Below are 21,950 nucleotides of genomic sequence, written 5' to 3'. Positions count from 1 at the left end.
CCAGTCGGTCTGCAGTCTCATTCCGTCACCCCCTCATGTGCCGGAACCCAACAAAACTGCACGTCTATCCCACCCCTGTGAAGCCTAAACAAACTGTGATACAATTCAATAAGTAGATCCTCCCTGATGGACTGGGTGGACTGTATACTGTCCAGCACTGATTTGGAGTCCGTGCACACCACCACTCTATCAGGTCTGACCTCCTCCACCCACTGCAACCCAAGGATGACCGCCACCATTTCAGCCGTGTACACAGACAACATATCAGACAGCCGCTTGGAGAGACCCACTTCGAACCCCGGGACATACACTCCAACCCCCACTCTATCCAGTTCATCCTTTGACCCGTCAGTGTAGATCTCCACACACCCGTAGTAACTCGCACGCAGATACATGCCCGTGTTCATACCCACTTCACCCGGCTGCCATCCATGCTTTCTCTCCAGAACGCGCCTGTCCACGGTCACTTCAGGGAAGAGCCAAGGGGGGAACCGAAGATTCAAATCCGTTCTAGCTTTATATAGGCCTAGTGTTAGGGCGGGGATATGCTAAGAACACCGCTCTACGTCAACAAGTACCATTTTAAGCCCGCCCAGAAAATCCAGAAATCAAAACTGGTCAAAAACACAAAACTGGTCTAACTTCACAATTCAGTACTACACATGGTTCATCCCATTTTTACATGTTATCAGCAATGCATCACTAACACATAGAATGTGTTTTCAAGCAAATCTCTGATTTTGGTTAACTGGGACTTCAATAGATTCATGGAACTTGCCATTTCTATCAGAATCCGTTTTGCCATGGCTTTTTAAAATTGTGGTATTCAGTACATTGCTCGTGATTTCACTTCACTTAAACTATGCGCTATTTTGGATGCTGTGAATGCTGAACAACAATTACCATATTGTGATTAGGCTATAATATGAAATAGCTAATTATTTATGGTTTTGGAAAACGCCCCCTTCAAGCCCGGTGAGGTCATCCTAACGCGACGGCATCTGACACGGCATATCTGACGTAAAAGCTGGCTAGCGGGAACTTTTGTAAATACAGTAGCAAGCGTTCTTGATTTGTAGGGCTTGCTAGTCGAATCGTTAGCTAACTAACTAGTTAGTGTTATAATATAGGCTGCAGTTTGCAACCGTAAGTAGGTAGGTGAAAAGTGAAAAATGTCCCCAAACATAACTATCGAATCAACCATGAGAAATATGTTCAACTCACTGAAGAACCAAATATATGAAGGTAAGTTAGCCTAGTCATACTCCATAATATTCCACCTCAGGCTGGGTATTGACATCGACCGAAATACCCAGTATCAAGTAGGCTACAGAAGTACTGAAACTTCGCCAGTAAAACGATACCTGGTTCAGATACTTTTTTACACAGATCTAGACAAATGACTGGTTCAGCGCCATTGACAGAATCGCGACACTCCGGTCTCGCCCCGCTGTCAACCTGTTGAATGTTTTTCAGCGGGACAGACAACAGCAGTGACTATATTTACAGCAATTTTCGGTACATATTTACGCATGATGTGCATTAATTGATCACTGTTTTGTTCATATATATGTCTGCTCTTATGTATTTCCTTGTTAAATACTCCAGCGTTCTTCATCAACCCACTCCTACATTACACTTTAACGTTACCACTGTTACGTTGACGAGTCCTGAGCAACGTGCAGTCTGAGTGACTGGCTAGCCCGTGCAATTAGCTACTTTATATGAGAAAATATAGTCGTGGCTACGGCCGGTATAACGTTAGAAGGATGGCAAAGGCTAGTTCCTTTAAACGCAAAGGCCATTTCAGGGTTAAGGTTAGGGTAAAAAAAGAAGTAATGAATTACTGTTCTCTAATGGTATCGGTATCACTTTAAAGGCGCTGGTATCGTAATTTTGTAAACCATACCCAGCCCTGTCACGGTAGTATACTAGCTTATAAGATAGCTAGATAATGGCATGTTCAAGAACTATCACCCTGACTTTCCTGACCATTTTCTCCATTGTTCCTATATTCCTTCATATTCCTAGCAAGCAATGGAGACCTGGAGCCACTTGACACAAACTGGTTCGAGGAGCTGACTTTAAAAGCCTCCAGCATTGGGAGCATCTCTACCGCAGAGCAAGACCTTTTGAACACTACCCTACCAAGCGGACAAGGTGAAGGTTTCAAAACACCTTTTAAGAAACGTGCAGCGGACAGTCTCAAAACTCCATGTGCAGCGGACAGTCAGCTGTTCTCAACCCCTAAGATTTTCAGACGTAGTATGCAGTCCTCGGAAACAGAGGAAGACGAACTACTCTCCCCTGAACAAGGTAGACTTAATTCAGGTTCAGGAATCCAGATTTTGTTATCACTCCCAAATACCATTTTAGAAGCCAGAATTTTGTGTTAGTGGTTAATAGTTGTCTAATTTTACGTAGGAACCTCAGGAACAGGAACAACTTTGCCATGGGCGAGCCAATGCTTATTTGGGTCATCAAAAGAGTGGTAAGGACAGCATGCTCATGATTGCATAGCTGATTGTTTCAAAGGCATAACAAAGCATATTGTGCTTTATGTATGGTTTCCTTTGCAGCTTGTCAGTCAGTAGGCCCGGTAGAACAACCCTGCACCCACACGGCTGTTTTGGTAAGATTAATGTTCCTGTAATGAGTAAATGTTTGGCTCATTTGTTCTACAGTATATCTAAGGGTCTAGGCACGCAGGACTACACTGAATTTTTTTTCTTTGTCTTATTACATGTGCAGGGTTGCTGGGCACGCCGAAAAAGTCTGTGGTGAGTGTCTTTACTATTAGTTGAGGGGTTGACTGGATATCATCCTGCTACTGTTGGAAGTACTTGTATTGTAAATGAAGATGAGTGTTGTTTTTTCCTGGTGTTTGCAGGACCACTCTGCCAGGCACATTACTGAAAGTCTTGGTGCACAGATAGATGACGTGTCATGGACCAGTTCACTCAATACCCCACCAGCCCTGTCACCTACGATTATCTTGCGTAAGTTAATCCATTATTCAACCTTGATGTATTGATTTGATATGGTATAGTAAGTTTTCACTGTTTAAAGGTACATTGTCTCTTCAGCTAAAAACCAAGACAGTCCCTGCCCAGTTGGTGAGTCTGCGGACGAGCAGATTATTGTGAGTACTGCTCAATACTAGGGCTGCAAGAAATTGTCGATGTACTGTAATGAATTAATTAGCATTTTTTTGTCACTTCACTTTGAAGATTGCAGAGTAAGGTTGCATCAATAGGTTCAGAGTGACTGTGACCAAACAATGTCTAGCAAAACTACTGTTAGGGCTTGCTACAAAAAATGAAAGTAGCCTTTCAGTGGTGTGCTGCTATTAAAGGGGTAGTGTGCTATTTTGGACATTTAGCCCTATTTGTGGTCTATCTACCATGAACCTGAAACATAGAGACCATAATTTCACTGATCGTTCCAGTATTGAGCTAGCTGCAGTTTTTATGCAGGCTCTCACTGGGCTACAATGGAAGCCAATGGGTCATATGTAAATGCATTGAAAACTATGATGAATGTGCTTTTCTGAGACAGGAAGCACAGGGTGCAATATTACCAGTGTCAGTATGCTCTCCTGTGAAATGTATCGCAATCCGAATGTTTTGGCTTGGACATGAGCATTCCTCTGGCACTTGTTTTCACTGTTCCCACCGAGGACTATGTGCAAGTTATGACAAGCACCTAAAAATATTGGAATTGCAATACATTTTACACGAGAGCATATTTCTGCATATAATTAGGGCTGTCAATTGATTAAAAAAATAATTACATGATCTGTAATTAATTAATCGCATATATTTATTTTTTTTGCTGGGAAAATGCCCCCAAATGAAGAGATTTCAATTAAAAGTCATTAGATTATTGTGGCAGACGAGTAAAGCATGGATGGACAAGACATTACTAAAGGTGGCTTTAGAAGTCAATATATTGCTTTATTTATTGCAATATTATTTGCAATATCTTATGTGTCAGGCTATCAATCAGTCTGAGCAACATATTCAGCTTGCGCCAATACGTCCGTAAAACTATTGGGCCTCTTGATGGCAGCTTGTAGCTGCATTAGAGGACGTAATTTGCAATACTTCGATTGATTCACGTTTTTTTTAACGCCTTCATTTTTGCATAATTCATTTATCTAATTAACGCATTATATTGACAACCCTAAGGAGAATATAAGCCTCTCATCAATCATTTCAAAGTTGTATTCTGGCTCCCAATATTGAGAGCTGCGACTTTTTTGTGAAGAGAAAAAAAAGAGAAAAAGCAACTATCTCTGACTGTTTTGTTTTAATATGTCTTAGTTTGTACGAAAGCTCTTCCCCTCGCTCTCAAATACTGCAAGCATAGTGCTGTCATCAGAAAACGACGATAAACCGCCTGTTGAACACAACTGTGAGTACCTACCCACGATAGTTACAGTAATAGATACAGTACTACGGCCTCACCTATATGATTGAAAACATGTACATCGCTGTGATTATATTACTGAGATCATACAGAAAAAAAACATGTCCCCCCCTTATCTTGCTGTAGATCGCCATCAACCTGACGTGGTTGAAAGCTCACCTGGTTCTCAAGATGCTTCACCAGAAGCCGGCGTGTGGAGACAGACGCTGCCGGACGCCATCGAAGACAGAGCTGTCCGCAGCACAGTGGCGAGTGTTCTTGATGGAGCTGATGATGTGCTCTCCATATTCTTCAGCAACAGCAGCTCTGCTCTACGAAGGGTGAAAGCCAAAGAGAGAATTAAGAAGAAGCCGTCTCAAGCCAGCTCAGCGAAGGGACCGGACCCTGTAACCATGGGAATTGAAACGTCGAGTGAGAAAGCAGATGGCGATCACAGGGAGAATACCGCTCTCTTCAATGACAAGAGGAGTGCAACAAAAACTGGGGATATAGGCATAACTCAGTGGACTCCAATGAGTTTATCAGATATATCGGACTGTGACTTAGATGCACTTTCCCCTGACGCTACAAAAACTGTCAAGGTGGAACCTGACCCTCTCACCGCTAAAAAGCAGACAAGAGGACCAGACTCGTCCTGCCAACAAGGTGGATCTCAGCTGATTGGGTCAGGAGTCAAAAGCTCACTAGAGCACTTGTCCACCAAGAAGAATAGAAAGTTTGTCTACCGTGTCCAGAATCCCCAAATCCCAGTACAAGAAAAGGGCACGCCAAAAACCCACGCAACACTGGGACGCTCACTCAGTGGTATGTTATGTTACTGTCACTACTGGTGTCGACGGTATATTCTTACTCAGGTGATGTCACTATTATGTTTTTAAGGAGGTGTTTCTGTTCTCCCTGTGTTAGGTGAGAGCCAGACCGTGAAGCAGAGGGGAGCCCCCATTGAAGGACGGAGGCCTCATGAACTGTGCAAGCAAGCCTCGGATGCTGATCGGCAGAAAGAATTTGAAACACTGACCGGTCCCGCGATACCAGCCAAAGACCATGATCTGGATGACATGTCCCAGCTATGTAGAGCATTTGCCCAAGATTTCAGTCAAATTGTGGACTCTAAAGTAGGCCATGAAAAAGTGGAGACTGTTCAAAATGGCTCCATTTCATTGGCTAAACAAGAATCAAGTCAGAGAAGGGAACCTCCCCAGGGCCATAACTGTGTTTTTACCAGCAATGAGAGACGCATCCCTGCCCCTCAGTCAAACAACCTCACAAATGACACTGCAACTACGCCAATTATTGGATCATCAAATCAAAAATGGTCTGGTTTTAAAACGGGCAACAATAAGATTATTCCTGTTCCACCAGAGGCAATGCAGAAAGCCAAAGCATTATTTGATGACCTCAGTGAGGGAGATATCAATGATGCCAATACAGCTATCACTCAAGTGAAGCGGGAGTTTGTCCCTCATACAGAGAGCAGTCTGTGCACAGAAATTAACTTTGCAAAACCACTGAACGGTGTGAACAGGTCCGAGTATAAGAGGAATGAAGTTAAATTGATTGGTCAAGTCCAAGGGCATTCTCAAGGCACTTTAACAGCCTCTCAAAGTGCTGATGTCACAGAGCTGTGTTGTCTTTTGGAAGATGCAGGAAGTCAGTTGGAATTCACACAATTTAAACCTTCAAATAGCAGCTCCCAGGGACCAGATGATGTCCCCCCTCACAAATTATCTGAGAAAGAGTTGGACCCTGAGAAAGAGTTGGACCCTGACTTACTCACAGGCATAGATTTTGATGATAGCTTTAGCCCCGACACTGGGAAGCAGTTTGTGAAGATGGAAACCCCTGACAAATTGATGACTCCTCACAAAAAGCAAATTTGCAAAGTAAACTCCACTACCTCGTCATTTTACAAAGAAGATATCCCAAATAGTAGAACGCTTTCCATCTCAAGTTGTAGCTCTGAAAACAAAGCTGGTCTGGTTGCTGTGACAAGCAGCTTTAATATGGCCGATCTTGAAATCAAACGTCTCCCTACATTTGACCTGGGTTTTACAACTGCTGGAGGAAATACTTTAAGAGTTTCAGAGAAGAGTCTGAGGAAAGCAAGAACTATATTTGCTGATTTGGAGGATAATCAAAAGGAAAACACAGATGCAAGTTTGGAAAACTTGCACACTGAGATGGCCAATGGGGAACAAAATGAACCCTCACCCTTGAAGCATAGAGGTGGAGTGGATTTGAATATTGACCACCTAAACTTTAATGGAAATACTGTTGAAGAGGACATCCATTCAAATTCAACAGAGACCCATACATGTAAGATTATCGAAGGTGGTACTTCAAGTGTGACAGAAGATTACCACTCTGATAACAAAAATGACCTGCAAGTACCACATGAGGAAAGCACTGATAAAAGTATTCAACTTGAAAAGGGCAAACTGGAAGTGCCACATCCTCATACATCAAATGGTGTTTTTCTGTTGGCCAGTGATAAAGGAGTGACCATCTTAGTTGAAGCCATTCAGGAAGCCAGGGTTTCCTTCAAAGACTGTGAAGGTCTAGTTTGTCGACCACAAATACTGGACAAACCATGTTTAGAAGTTAGCAGCTATGCAAAAAATGACTGTGGCTTCAGCACTGCTGGGGGAAAGAGGGTACGTGTGTCTGACAAATCTCTTTTAAAAGCAAAGGTTCTGTTCAGTGGCTGTGATGGATTGGGAAATTATAATTCTGGGCCGATCCTCAGCGAGAGCAGTGTTAAGACATCAAAGGATCACCAGCAGGACCATGACAGCGGCTTCAGGAAACCCTGTACTAAAACAGACCTCTTTTCTGCAAAGACTCCGTCTGACAGGGCTGGCACATCATACAAATTAAATCCCACTCATGAAAGCGCTACCTTGCAAAGTGGTTGTGGGTTCAGCACTGCGAGTGGGAAGAGTGTATCCGTGTCTGATGGAGCTCTGCTAAAAGCAAAGGCTCTTTTGAGTGAATGTGATGAGGATGACAATGAGGATATGGAATTCAAGAGCCAGATTAGAACGAGTCATACCAATCCAGTTAAGCCTCGACCACAGAACACCAGTGATGAAGGCCTGCCGATATCAGTGAAGGCCCTTCATCAAGCAAAGGCTTTGTTCAAGGGCAGCGAGCCTAACCTATGCGCCGCAGGAACTAAGGAGAATTCCGAGGAAAAAAAAGATCATCACACGAATCCAGGGAAAAGCAATTGTGGCTTCATGACAGCAGGTGGAAAGAGAGTACATATCTCTGAGAAAAGTCTGTTGAGGGCAAAGACCCTCCTGAGTGAATGCCCGGAGAATGCCGGTGTAAAAACACAGCCCAGCGTGGAATCGGATTCTCACCCTACTGGATTAGAAAGCGCTGCTGGGGATCCCGACACATACAGCACAAGAAACGATTCTCACATGAATCCAGGGAAGAGTAATTGTGGTTTCATGACAGCGGGTGGGAAGCGGGTACATGTCTCCGAAAAAAGTCTGTTGAGGGCAAAGACCCTCCTGAGTGAATGCCCGGAGAATGCCGGTGTAAAAACACAGCCCAGCGTGGAATCGGATTCTCACCCTACTGGATTAGAAAGCGCTGCTGGGGATCCCGACACATACGGCACAAGAAACGATTCTCGCATGAATCCAGGGAAGAGTAATTATGGTTTCATGACAGCGGGTGGGAAGCGGGTACATGTCTCCGAAAAAAGTCTGTTGAGGGCAAAGACCCTCCTGAGTGAGAATGACGGTGGAGAAAAGAATGCCAGTGTAAAACGACAGCCCAGCTTGGAGTCAGATGCTCGCCCTACTGGATTAGAAAGCACCACCAGTGAGAAGACGGCATGTCTGTCAGACAGGTCTCCCAAAAATGCAAGGTCTCTACACAGTGATGAAACTGGAAATGGTGATGTTATGAATAGTGACCGACTGTATCCAGCAAAGACTAAAACCCAGAAAACCCCTAAAGTGCCTGCCTTCAGCACAGCTGGTGGGAAGGGGGCGCCCATTTCAGAGAAGGCCCTTCAAGAGCTCAAGTCTGTTTTTTCTCTGTGTGAGACGGGCAACGTTCGAGTTGCAGCAGCAGCTTGTAATGATGCAGGAGGCCGGTTTGGTTTCAGCACCGCCAGTGGTAAAGGCGTGTATGTTTCCGAGAAAACCCTCAAAGAAACCTTCGACAAGTTCAGAGAATGTGAAAACGATAACCTTATTGGTGTACAGGAGCATCATGAAGAAGAAGAGAAAAATCCTAAAACTCCTGCCCCCCTCAGTCGTGAACAACTCGTGCCAGTGAGCTCCAGGAGACCAGAGGACTGTGAGATTCGGGTGCCCACGTCCTCCTCAAGGGCATGTCCAGATGGGACGTCCTTGTTACACTTGGAGTCCCTCGGGCTCAGCAGCTGCACTGTGACCCAGCAGGAGTATTTTGCACAGGAGGCCATGGACTGCGCCAAGGCCCTGCTAGAGGACGAAGACCTGACAGATCAGGGACCTAGATCTTTGACATCTGGCACAACGCCGATTCAAGAGAATCCCATCTACAGTAAGGGAAAAAGGAAGGGAGAGGATGTTGATATGAAAGGTAAGTAGCAAAGTTCATGGAGGGATCTGAATTAAGAACCAGTAATGATCAATAGGTATTTAGTATGCTCAAGGCTGTTAAAGGAATGTATGATGATGCAGTACATTTTTTATACTAAACAGAACAACGGCCGTTGAAAAGACGACTCTTGGCAGAATTTGACCGAACTGTGGATTGTAACAGGCGGTCAACACTCGCTCCAGCTGTAAGCTGCTCAGATGGTAATAAAGTTACACTTTTCCACATTGTAGCTAAGGTCAAGCACAATTGAAATGAAAGTGGAAGCTAGTTTAATCCAGGCATCTTTGGTTGTTTTAGGTATGCTAAAAGACAGGAGAGCCTTCAAGTACAATGCCTCTCTTCAACCTTGTATCACTAGGCCATATAGGTAGGCTCTTTTTTGTTAACCCAAAATTTGAAAGCTGTGGTGAAATAATGTCTTTTCAGCTAGTCTTTGATAATGTTTTTCTTCTGCAGAAATAAAGAGAGCTATGTGGATCCAACCTTGAATAAGACAGAGCCGCAGAACACAATATCAGACTCAATTCCAGGAGACGTTAAACGTTCTACCGCCAGGATAGCTGCGTTTGTTCCTCCGTTCCGGAAGAACGTTAAGACGGAGAAGAGCAGCAGCGTTCCACAGGAACATGGAAGAACAACAGGCGTGTTTGTCCCCCCGTTCAGAAAACAGACTACTGTGACCTCTGAGAGACCCCTGCAAGTTCCAAACAAGGATGCACCCCACCAGCTCTTCAAAACGCCTGTTAAGACCACCGTACCAGTGCCCGGCCCACTCATTCAACGTCTGAGATCTGAGACAAATACTGTTTTTAATGGCGAGGACAACATAGAAATACAGAAATTGGATCCACAAAAATGTGAAATGATGGACGGTGTCAGTGGGGATGAGGGTGGCCAGGAAGTCACGGCTGATCCCGGTAGAAACGGTGGTCCTGCAGAGGGATCCACTCCAGAGCAGGAATCCCCCGACAGCCGAGGTAACCCTCTCACCGGTTATGCTCTGAGTGTCCTCATTTATCTACCCCTCTCTACTCCATGTTGTTCTCTGGAAGTCACAGGATACGTGTCCTTGTGTAAGCAGAAACCGAACTGGATCTCCAGAGTTTTCAGCTGGCCCGGGACATGCAAGATATTCGGATCATGAAGAAGAAGCGCCAGACCGTTAGACCTCTACCGGGGAGCCTGTACCTGGCTAAGACCTCTGGGGTGACCAGGGTGGCTCTCCGAGAGGCAGTCAAAGGGAGGTGCCCTTTCCAGCACACTGAGAAACAGGTAGGCGGTAACTCTCCCTGTAATACTGATATCGCTCCGTGCCTTGCTGTGATTGCGTTTGATACTGATGGCTCTTTGTCTCTGTCCTGTCCCAGCTGTATGGATATGGAGTGCATCAACGCGTTTCTCAGATCAGCAGTGAGAACTCTGAGTGCTTTCGGTTCCACTGCCAACACTTCTTCAGGCGTGAGGCGTCCGCAGATGGGGGGGGCGTTCCCCTCGCGGATGGCGGTCGGCTCATCCCCAAGAATGACGGAACAGCAGGGAAAGAGGAGTTCTACAGGTGATGGTCTTATTACCTTAACTTATCTAACTGACCTAAGCACAAAGCAATAAACTGACATAATCCGGTTATTTCATCTTTGCAAGCCATTACACTGAGACCAATATACAGTATGTAATATTTTGTGATGCTATACACCACAAAAATGCATACGTCACTTCTGCGGAACATGAAACAAAATGGATACACAATTTGGAGACACCTTGAGTGTTCTGTTGTTGGTGAAAAAGAGTCCAGAGATGTGGCTAATTAACGGTAAATAAATCTGTATCTGCCCTTGTCCTTCTGGGTTCCCTTTTAGCTAACTTAAGTTGACATTTTTTCACTACCAAATCAATAGAACGTTCTCCAAAAATGAGAAGTGTCTCCATCCAAATTGTATTCATGTTCTGCTGAATAGACGGATGCACTTTCGTTGCGTATTGATAAAATTGTGTATCGATAAAGCTGTTCTAACCTCCTCCTGCCTCCACAGAGCGTTATGTGACACCCCGGGTGTGGACACGAAGCTGATTAGTCAGGAGTGGGTGTATAACCACTACCGCTGGATAGTGTGGAAGCAGGCTGCCATGGAGAGATCTTTCCCAGAGGTGATGGGTAGCCTCTGCCTGACCCCAGAGCAGGTACTGCTGCAACTCAAATACAGGTATGTAAGCTGTTCGGTTTTTAACACTTGTTTTTAAAGACATGTCAACCATAATGGTTTTGCTCAAACATATCTGTGTATTTATTAGGTACGACGTGGAAGTGGACCACAGCCGAAGGCCCGCTTTGAGGAAGATCATGGAGAGAGACGACACCGCGGCCAAAACCCTGGTTCTTTGTGTCTGCGGTGTTGTGTCCAGAGGCCAGAACCCAACCCGACAACGCCAGACCAAACCAAAGGCCGTCCAGGGGGCTGACTGCAATGCTGAGTCACCCGTTGGGGTCATCTGGCTAACAGATGGGTGGTACGCCATCAAAGCCCAGATGGACGTCCCGTTGACTACTATGATGCATAAAGGTCGTCTGGCTATAGGTGGGAAGCTGGTGATCCATGGAGCTGAGCTGGTTGGATCCCAAGATGCCTGCTCCCCACTAGAGGCGCCTGATTCCCTCATGTTGAAGGTAAACAAACAGTGTCCAGGAAAGGCAACAATAGAACTACAATGTAGGTTAAGGCAAGGGTTTTCCTGGCTCAGAATGAGTCTTTGGGGGGGTGACGCGCACACAATTTTTTGGGAAAACCTCAGTTTTATGCCGAGTAGCCTACCAGCATATACAGGCCTATATTCCTTTGCTGTTATTGACTGAGCTCACTTTTCACAATCGTGGGAAATCTCCCGACATAACAGAAAATGGATATGAAGACAAAATGTTTAAGATACTGATAACCTGTCTATTAATTATCTCAATTACTAGTGGTCCAAACCATGCCAGGAAGGGATGGGCTGCACTTGAAACAAGCTACTGTATCTAACACATTTGGAGAGGATTTTAATTGCTATTTTTATTCTCAATTTTTAGCGTTTTGGCACTGGTGATTTTCCTTTGGCTCTGGCTAAAATCTCTTTGGGGGGTGCCAAGAAATCCTCTATGCAGGAAAAACCCTGGGTTAAGGTCATTGCAGTCATGTTCTCCCTTGAATTGGGATTTCAGATATGGGCGAATGGCACCAGACCGGCCAGATGGGACGCCAAGCTCGGGTTCCACTCTAAGCCCCGCCCCGTCCTGCTTCCGCTCCACTCTCTGTTCAGCAATGGAGGCCCTGTGGGCTGTGTGGACATAGTTGTGTTGAGAAGCTACCCTACTCAGGTGTGTACTGTAATCAAATCCAACTTTATTTGTATAGTGCATTTCATACACAGAGGCAACACAATGCATTTTACAGAGAGCAATGGGGGGTGGGCATAGGTCCCACCCCTACATATTCCAGAGGGAAGCAAAAAAACAGTCTAAAGTGATGCCTCGTCCAGAGAAGTTGCTTTTTCAATGAGAATCGTAGTGAGAGGTTGTTGGTTTGTCTGTTCTCACTTTAGTGGATGGAGAAGAAGCCAGATGGAGGCTTCGTGTTCCGCAGTGGTCGCGTCGAGGAGAAGGAGGCCAGACGTCACCGCGACAGAAAGCACAAAGCTATGGAGAGCCTCTTTGCCACAGTCCAGGCCCAGTTTGAAAAGGAAAACGGTATTAAATGCCCTACTAACAGGAATGTGCGTCTACTCCAAATTATTTTAACAGCACTGACGAGATCTGATCATCTAGGTGGCGGCAAAACCGGAGGCAGAAGGCGGACCCTGAGTCGTCAGGACATTGAGAGTCTGCAGGACGGGGAAGAGCTGTACGAAGCAGTGGAGAACGACCCAATTTGCCTGGAGGTGACGATGAAGACATCTCCTGAGACATCTCAGCAGTTTTGAGTTCCCTGGTCTAATAGTATTTCACAAATATAGTAGTACATAGTGTTCATAACACTGTTGTTCAACACTGATTTCTGTTTAAAAGTGGATAAGATGAAAGCTTGTGTTGTTGACCCAGGCTCTTAGTGAGCAGCAGATGGAGTCTGCGAACAGCTACAGGCGTTTTCTGGGAGAGAGGAGGCAGACTCAGCTACAGGAGCACTTCCGCAAGGCCCTGGACAAGGCCCAGGAGTGTGAGGGTGGAGGGGGCTGTCCAGAGAGGGAGGTCACCCCGGTATGGAAGCTCAGCATTGCAGACTCCACAGACCTGCGAGGCACCAATGGTGGGCATCTCTATAACGATAGTTATCCTGTATCGTACCTAAGGGTTGGCCTTGTACACTGCAGGCTCATCTAGATGGTGTGTTAATGCAATCCTTAGTTTGACATTATAATTTGCTTATTTCAGTTTGCGTGTTGACTATCTGGCGACCGTCCATGGAACTGCAGTCTATGCTGAAAGAGGGTTGTCGATATAAGGTTTACCACCTCTCTACGTCTGAAGACAAGAAACGAACTGGGAACGCCTCTATTCAGCTCACTGCCACAAAGAAAACACAGTTCCAAGAAATACAGGTACTGCTACTCCGGATGTGCTACTGCTACTCCAAATACAGTAGTGTGGTGAATTATAAAACAATTATCTTTTATCATTCAGGCTTCCCAGGAATGGTTATCAGAACATTTCCGAGCCAGAGTCTCAACCAGCTTTCTTGATCTCCGCAAACCAGAATACCAACCATTCTGTGGAGAAGTTGATCTTGTTGGATATGTCATCTCCATCTCTGACAAGCAAGGTCTGAAATTTTGTATCAGTTGTGCTATTACGCTGTCATAACTGTCTTCTGAGGCTTCAGTTCTGGCACAGCTATGGCTGACGGGGCTTTTATTTGGCAGGTTCCTCTGCAGTTGTGTATCTGGTCAATGGGAAGCTGGCCTTTGTGAAGGTGCGCTGCTCTGGTAGTTTGGTTCAGCTGGGCTTAGAGAACCTGGTAAAGCCCTGGGCTCTGCTGGCTCTGAGCAACCTGCAGCTGAGGCCTCAGCCCTCCAGCCCCGTCCCTTCCCTGTACGCCGGAGACCTGGCCCTGTTTTCCACCAACCCCAAGGAAACGCATCTCCAGGAGGCCTTCACACAGCTCAGGACCTTGGTCCAGGTGAACTTCACGTCAAAACCTTGACATTTGCAAAACTGTGAACCTGGAACGCAGAAGGAATATGGTAATTTATGTACAGTACCGTGCTAATTGGGTGTATTTGATGTTTTGAGCAGGGCCAGGAGCATTTCTTTCAGAATGCAGAGGAGAGGCTCTCTAACCTGATCCCCTCTGATGGTGCTAGCTCAGTCCCATCCCCGCTCCTAAGAACTCCAGCCTGTAAGACAGAACAAGGAAGGACAAATGTGAGTTTTATTTATTTATTACAGATACAATACTTTGTAATCACAGTGCTATGTAGAATAGAATTTATATGCATTATATGCAATTAACATGTGTGTGGTCTACCAGATAACACCTCAACAGCCAGTAAGAAGCCTTGGATCCTTCACATCCTTGAACAGGAACCCTTGCTCATCAGTAGAAAAAGACCCAAAGAGCCTGAAGAGGAAGAGGGGCTTAGACTACCTGTGTCGCATCCCCTCTCCTCCTCTCCTTTCACCCCTGGGTACCCTGACCTCCCCGTGTGTGAACAAGACGTTTAACCCCCCGCGTCGGTCTGAGACACCCCGACCCCTGACCCCGGCCCCCAGACCTGCCCCGCCACCAGCGGGGGAGTGGGTGAATGATGAGGAGCTGGCAATGATCGACACACAGGCATTGCAAGATAGCGTTTGATATACGAAGGGTATAAGATGACCAGTTTCACAGTTCCCAGTTCATCAATTTGATGTTCATTGTTCATGTCAGATTTGGGAGAAAGATGGGAACAGTAATCATCACGGTGTGATGGACACTAAAAGCGCATAATTCACCCCAGAACCCTTGGAGTCGGATAAAATTGTTGATGGCGGTTGCTGCTTTGGGATTTAGTTTGTTCTTTGGGGGGTTTGCGTGTGTTGAATAAACGCCTGATGACAACTGTGAGTAAAAGATTGTCCATTAGCTTCCTTCCAAAGTTTCTATTAACTTTCTATTATTAATGGTAGAGGTATTGATTCCCCGAGATACAAACTCCTTAGTCTATAAGATCATGATAAAGGATGAAAAGTGTGTGAATTACTACTACGACTCATTGTTGAGCAGACAAGAGCATACAATATGAATAAATTAGTTATGCAAACTTTACCCCCCTGAAGCAAAATGCTAATTGTGAATGTGTCCAAAAATAGGTTATTTTTGTGCGTGGCTGTAAGACAGCGCACCATATATAGCATTTGTCTGGTTGTCCCTCCCTCCCTCTCTCCTTCCCTTTTTCCCTCCGTCCTGTTGTTGACCTGCATTTCTATGTTGCCACCACAAGGCAGTGGTCCCAGCACACCAAACACTGACATCGTCTGCTGCATCGTGCATTTTCAAGTTCCTCGGTAGTGTAGTGGATAAAGCGTCTGACTCTAACTGATTTTGGGAAACGATACCCACACCCTCTGCTAGCCTGTGGGTCTATTTCTATGTTTACTTTCGGCCTTTCCATCCCTCTCCCTCCTTTCACTCTCATTTCCCTTTTTTGGAAGTATGGGAGGGATTCCACAGGAACAAAAACACTATGACATCACATATTTTCAAGTTACTCAGTAGTGTAGTGGACAGTGGCGATTGCTCATACAAATCCAAATAAAACTTGTTTTTTGCGCCTTCTTTCAGTGAAAGAAGGCACAAAAATTGACTTTCAGACTGTTTTTGACTTAAATGCGTCTTGTATTCTGCCATCTCGCTTTATTTTCATCCGTGTTTAGCGTTTTGGTAGTGCTCCGTCTCCCCCTACAGTCCTCATGAAAATACAGTCCATGTTACGGTCCGTTGACCGCTGTTATATTAGCTCGTCATTCATTGTAGGCCAGGTAAAATGATTCTGGCTTACGGAAATCAAGACCGAATGAAAAATCAACCAATCAAATTAGCCAAATTAGCCCACGCAACCGCGAATAATGTCATCAGTCGAAATGTAACCTAATCTGTCATTTGTCAAAATGCTTAAAAGTGGGCCTAGGGTAAGCCAGTTCTCAAAGTGCTTACATCGGAATTCCCATTGACATTTTAACATTGGGACGGTTTATCCAATCAAAACTTGTCATGACTGTCCCGTCATTCACGTCACCTGTCAATCACATTACCCACTTTAGCGATCTAGCTAGCATTAATGAACATGGAAAATGGAGATATTGAGTATTTGTTGAAAGTTGATTCCAAAATGAAGTGGATTAAATGAGTTTGGGTTACGATATAAGGTAGGTCTTTTGTGATTAATTACCAGTTGTTATAGCTGTGCGTTTTGCTTTGCCTAGATTTAATCAGCACTCGAGCGCATGAACTTTGCTTCCTGGAGCGGTGGGCTAATAGGGCTAGTAGCCTAGCAGTAGCCTTAACACTGAATAGTGAAATAGAGGCGTAGGCTATTGAGTGTTGTGCCCTAAGGGGGTGTATTTTATCGTCCTGTCATTCCTTTTCGTGGTGCTTGGCTATTGTCATATAATGGCTCTAGTTTATTTAGTGTGTCCCTAAAAGCTTGGTTGTTTCGGCCTAAATATTGTCCTCGTATTCGCTCGCTCTCAAATTATTGAAAAGAAAAGGTCTAAAAATGACAATTAAAATTAATATAAAATAATGTGGGAAGAATTTGGACAAAATAAAAGCAGTATCTCATGAAGCCAATGTCCCTGAACAATATGAGCCTATTTTGGGGTGTTTTGGTTACGTGGTTCCAGAGCTATTGAAAAGAAAAGGTAAAAAATGAAGATTAAAATTAGATGATATTGCACAAAAATGAAAAGTTTCTCATGCAGGAATAATCCTTGAACAATATGAGCCTATTTTGGTTATGCGGTCCCAGAGCTATCATAAGAAACAGTCTAACAATGAAGATAAGAATTCATATAAAATAATGTGAGATGAAATTGGACAAAATTAAAGGTTTATCTCGTGCAGCAATTGTCCCTGAACAATTTGAGTCTATTTTGGTGTTTTTGAATCACGTGGTAGCCTACCAGAGCTATTAAAAATCAAAGATTTGTAGAAAAAAAATATATATATAAAACGGTAATTTGTAGACGGTCCCTAACATTTACGTTGCATTGCGAAGAAGCCGGTCTTGGGGACCGTTGCGGTACAGCTCTCAACCCCGGCTTTCGGTAGGGTACAATCGGCGAAATAACCGTCAAAGTGTCGGTGAAGTTCACCTCGAATATCCAAAATCAAACCAACTTCACTCCGCTTTTTGTGCCATGTTGTTACGGTGGGGAGCCAGCATGGGTGTATAGAACCAGAGAAGATATTTGCGACGACTGATTTACGGCGCTTCCACAGAAACGCTTTTCGGCAAATATATGTTTGGAATGCTAACGTTACAGGTAACGAAACACCACTAGCTAGCTAAAGTTACTAGCCAGCTTTTATCAAATTATCCATTGCAGCAGACAGCAATTCCACTAACGTTATCCGGAGGCTTTATGGTAAGTAACAGGAATAGCTCTAGTTTGCTACCGAGTTATTCATACACATAACGTTAGCCACGATTAGCCAGTTCCCTACTTCGACAGATGTCTAATTCTCGCACTGAAGAGGGACGCCTTGTGAAGAACGATTTGCCTGTGGTTAAAAGGAGAGCCGATGTTCAAAAACATAGAGAACTACAAGAGCGTTCCCAAGAGGCAAAAAATAGAATTTCAGCTGACACAAGAATGAAATCCTCAGCAAAAGACCCCAACCAGATTACAATGAGACTCGGTAGTCCATGCCAACAGCCAGGAACCAGCAGTACCGTTTTCATTGGTCCTGCTTGTCGTCCCAAGGCGGTCAAGTCAAAACCAGATATGGAAGAGACACTGAAAGTGTTCTACAAAGAGCTGGAGGAAATTGAGCAGATCGATAATACTCATTGTAGTACTGATGAAGCTTTGTGTGAACTTATCGAATCACATAAAGCTCTCAACCCATCTGTACAAAAAGAGAGTTTACCCAACAGCCAGAAAATAGGTCCTCGACCGAACCAAACGTGCCACCCACAGGGGTGTCAAAATGAACCACACCATCCCAAGAGACCACGACCTACCTTTGACCTACACGTGAACTCAGATGGACCCTATTCTTTTGACCATCAACATCAATGGCAACATCCCACACCTCCACACAGGCACAGACCCTCCCTACCACCTCGTCCACACGTTGTGCCATACCAAAGGTTCCACAGACCTCCCCGACCACCTCCTCTGCTCAGGCAGCCATACCATAGGTTCCACAGACCCCCTCACTTTATTCCACCACGTCCATTCCCTGGTTCCTTTGGCCCTGCTGACAGAGCACCACAGATGAACAGGATCTGGGGCTATCCTGAGGGGACCGACCAGTACCATCAGCCTGACCTGCAGTTCCCTCCACCCTACCGGCCGCCAGCACCTAATGGATACAGCTACCTTCATGACTTTGACGGAGTTCCTTCAGGCCACTTTGAGAGTTATGAGAACGATGGATGGTCTGAGGCTTATGAAGGGCAGGATTGTGAAATTGATCAGGGCTACGACGGAGGAGGTGACCCCCATCAGCAGCAGGAAGACCAGCACCAACCACTGGATACAACGTATGAATATGATCCCTCTCTGGTTCTGATTCTGATGAGGGGACTACCTGGATCTGGGAAGTCAACTCTGGCCAAGTAAGTTCACATGGTCAAGTCAGCGAACCATTGTGCTATCGTGATGCATGACAGTAGTATTAATATATCATGGTTTTTCCTGCATAGAGGATTTTTTGGCGCCCCCCAGAGATTTTAGCCAGAGCCAAAGGAAAATCACCAGTGCCAAAATGCTAAAAATTCAGAATAAAAATAGCAATTCAAATCCTCTCCAAATGTGTCTTGATAGCTTGTTTCAAGTGCAGCCCATCCCTCTTTCTTGCATTGTCCATGGTTTGGACCACTAGTAATCAAGATAATTAATAGACAGGTTATCAGTATCTTAAACATTTTGTCTTCATACTGTATTGATTTTGTCTCATGTCAGGAGATTTCCAGCGACTGTGAAAAGTGAGCTCAGTCAGAATGACAGCAAAGAATATAGGCCTATATATGCTGATAGGCTACTCGGCATAAAACTGAGGTTTCCCCAAAAAATTGTGCGCGCTGGCCAAAGACTCATTCTGAGCCAGGAAAACCCCTGTATATGTATTAATGCGAAAACCCCAATAATGTTTTATTTCCAGCTCATTACATATAGGGTTATTGTGTATCATGTTTTATAGTAAAGAGTTAATTGTGAGCGCATTGCATATGTTTCTGTAGAGAATTGCTGTCAACAGGCCCCAACGGTCTGATTCTGAGCACAGATGACTACTTCTCTAAAGAGGGGAGCTACCTCTATGACCCACGCCTGCTTGGGGAGGCGCATCAGTGGAATCAGAACCGAGGTATGCAGGGTCCTCATATCAGTGTTTACCAGTAAGCAATAGAAAGTAATTTTGTATCAGTTGTTGCTGTGTACATTTCTATAGCTTAAATGAAGTTTGCTGCAGCAGTGTTTCAATACACAACTAAATCTGAATCGGGTCATAATGCTGTCCTGCATTGCCACACCCATATTATAGACGTACACCCATATAATATGGGTGCATGTCTATAATAAGTGTTTAAGACTTGGTGAAAATAACAAGGGAGCATATTAACCCTTTAACCCTGAAAGTAGAGTGCCAACATTCCGAATGTTTATTGAATTTTCCCCATATTACTTGAAAGCGCAGATTCTCAGCTTTCAGGAAGTGTTGGAATGCTTTTTTAGATTTTTAAAGATTTTTAAAGATTTTTTTTTTTAAATTTGGCCGGTGACGCGGTCGTATTCAAAGGATTAACACACATGTAATTACAATACCTACAGTACTATTCAAGGCCATTGTAAATAGGATAAACATGATAGTTACAAAATACCAAATAATGGCTTCTAGAATAAATATCAAGGGATTCAGTTTAATTGGCTGAGCTTGTAAGTCTAAGAACTTATTTTTATTAGAGAGAGGCTTTTTCTCTCTTTCACTGCCCCCACCCTCGAACAAACGTCTTCATGGGTCCGTTGGAACATATGATACTCAACTAACGCAATCCCTTTTTGAGTCCATAATACTCTGGCATCATATTTTGGACTATAGTGTACATTTGTATAGCCTTGCTTGAATAACAGCATGTATTCATGAGTTTGTCTCTTCATCCTCCAGCTGAAGACGCCATGCAGAGGGGTTGTGCTCCTCTAATTATCGATAATACAAACATCCAAGCATGGGAAATGAAGCCGTATATCAAACTCGTGAGTGATTTTTTTTTTTTTATATCATGTTGAAGTATTGAACTAAATTAAACCCACTTGCAATAGGCTGGTGCTCACATACTTTGCTCACTGAATGCTTTCTCTGGATGTGCAGGCATTGGAGAGAGGATATAGTGTCTCCTTCCGTGAGCCTTACACTTGTTGGAAGTATGATCCCATTGAGTTAGAGAAGTAAGTGTGGTGGATAAGTCTGTGGTGTAATAAATATACTATAAACTTTACAGCAAACAGGAAGGTCAGTAACCTCCAGTAACCTTTAACCCCTGTTCCATCCAGGAGAACCAAGCATGGAGTGTCCAGAGAGAAAATTGCACTGATGCTGGATCGCTTTGAACATCCCATATCCATAGATATCGTGATGAACTCCAAAGAGCCCCCTCATAAAATATTACCCCAAAAAAGGTACAAACAAAATGATAATCTGGACATCTCATAACTCTACATCCTGTGGACTACCTCCAATCTAACTTTTACATTCAACAAATGTGTTCTTGTAACCAAGCTGCATTTGTCTTTTTTGAATCAAATTCAGTGAACTTGCGATTTTGTATGAGATATTTTACCTTCGGTATTTTATGGTTCATTTAACAATGTGTACTTGCAGCCGAGTTGCATTCGTCTTTTCTGAATCAAAGTCACTAATCTGCAATTTATGTTAGCATTTTTACTACAGGTAATTTATGGTTAAACAAATGTGTACTTGCAACCGTGTTGCATTTGTCATTTCTGGATCAAATTTTATGTGCAATTTTCTATTAGAATTTTGACCTTTGGTAATTTATACAGATTGTATTTGAAAACTGGAACATATTTTGCACTAAAATAAAATAAACATTATTCTTATGTATGTATATTTTGAATTCCATCCATCCAATGTCGTCTGCTTATCCGGGGTCGGGTCGCGGAGGCAGCAGTTCCAGCAGTGGGCCCCAGACATCCCTTTCCCTAGCAGCATCAACCAGCTCTGCCGCTCACAGGCCAGTGCAGAGATGTAGTCCCGCCACCTGGTCCTGGGTCATATTTTGAATTATTATTCATTATTATATTCATGTTGAATTATGAGTGTTTTGTCTGTTAAATATTAAGGGACATACAGTATGTGTGATTTATTCACTAATTATAGCTGCTGCGCAGCACTGGGTCGGGGCCGGGCGGAGTTAGAGGAGGAAGGAGACAAATGGCAAATATATGAGGGTCTAGGTTCACACATATATACACAAACTGGTGGAGGCATATATTTTCCTGTTAACTGCTACAGTTAGGAGATGGAACAAGGTTTGAGGTTGTGACACGACCACAGCTTTTTTCTGTCCTGGCCACACAGTGACCTGCCCACCGACATGACTGCTCATATTTCACCATAGGCTCAAAACTCACCTCTTGAAGAAGTACTACCAGGATTGTCCCTATTAAACACCTATTGTTTTTTTTGTTATTTACTTTTGCACTTTACCTTAAGCCC

At 44.2% G+C, this 21,950-nt stretch overlaps 2 protein-coding genes across 2 annotated transcripts; both read left to right on the top strand.

The window, feature by feature from the left end:
- Positions 1-1,202: 1,202 nt before the first annotated feature.
- On the top strand, positions 1,203-14,861 carry brca2 (BRCA2 DNA repair associated; the record flags this gene model as incomplete). Its single annotated transcript, XM_084460787.1, has 23 exons — positions 1,203-1,245; positions 2,032-2,160; positions 2,752-2,780; positions 2,891-2,999; positions 3,087-3,142; positions 4,326-4,416; positions 4,558-5,235; positions 5,338-9,018; positions 9,141-9,239; positions 9,337-9,406; positions 9,496-10,016; positions 10,121-10,311; positions 10,407-10,594; positions 11,070-11,240; positions 11,329-11,701; positions 12,233-12,388; positions 12,613-12,948; positions 13,109-13,313; positions 13,439-13,605; positions 13,688-13,838; positions 13,939-14,183; positions 14,300-14,428; positions 14,535-14,861. The coding sequence occupies 23 exons, from the start codon at positions 1,203-1,205 to the stop codon at positions 14,859-14,861; spliced, it is 8,145 nt and encodes a 2,714-aa protein (XP_084316913.1).
- Positions 14,862-17,556: 2,695 nt separating this feature from the next.
- n4bp2l2 (NEDD4 binding protein 2-like 2) lies at positions 17,557-21,222 on the top strand. The gene is made up of 5 exons (XM_084439850.1): positions 17,557-18,831; positions 19,456-19,580; positions 20,379-20,467; positions 20,583-20,659; positions 20,765-21,222. Exons 1-5 carry the CDS (start codon positions 17,720-17,722, stop codon positions 20,922-20,924), a joined length of 1,563 nt encoding a protein of 520 aa, XP_084295976.1. The 5' UTR covers positions 17,557-17,719; the 3' UTR covers positions 20,925-21,222.
- Positions 21,223-21,950: the final 728 nt, after the last annotated feature.

This window comes from Borostomias antarcticus (assembly GCF_949987555.1).
Source record: "Borostomias antarcticus genome assembly, chromosome: 1".
Taxonomy (NCBI): Eukaryota; Metazoa; Chordata; class Actinopteri; order Stomiiformes; family Stomiidae; genus Borostomias; species Borostomias antarcticus.
This window is presented reverse-complemented; position numbering and strand designations above follow the sequence as displayed.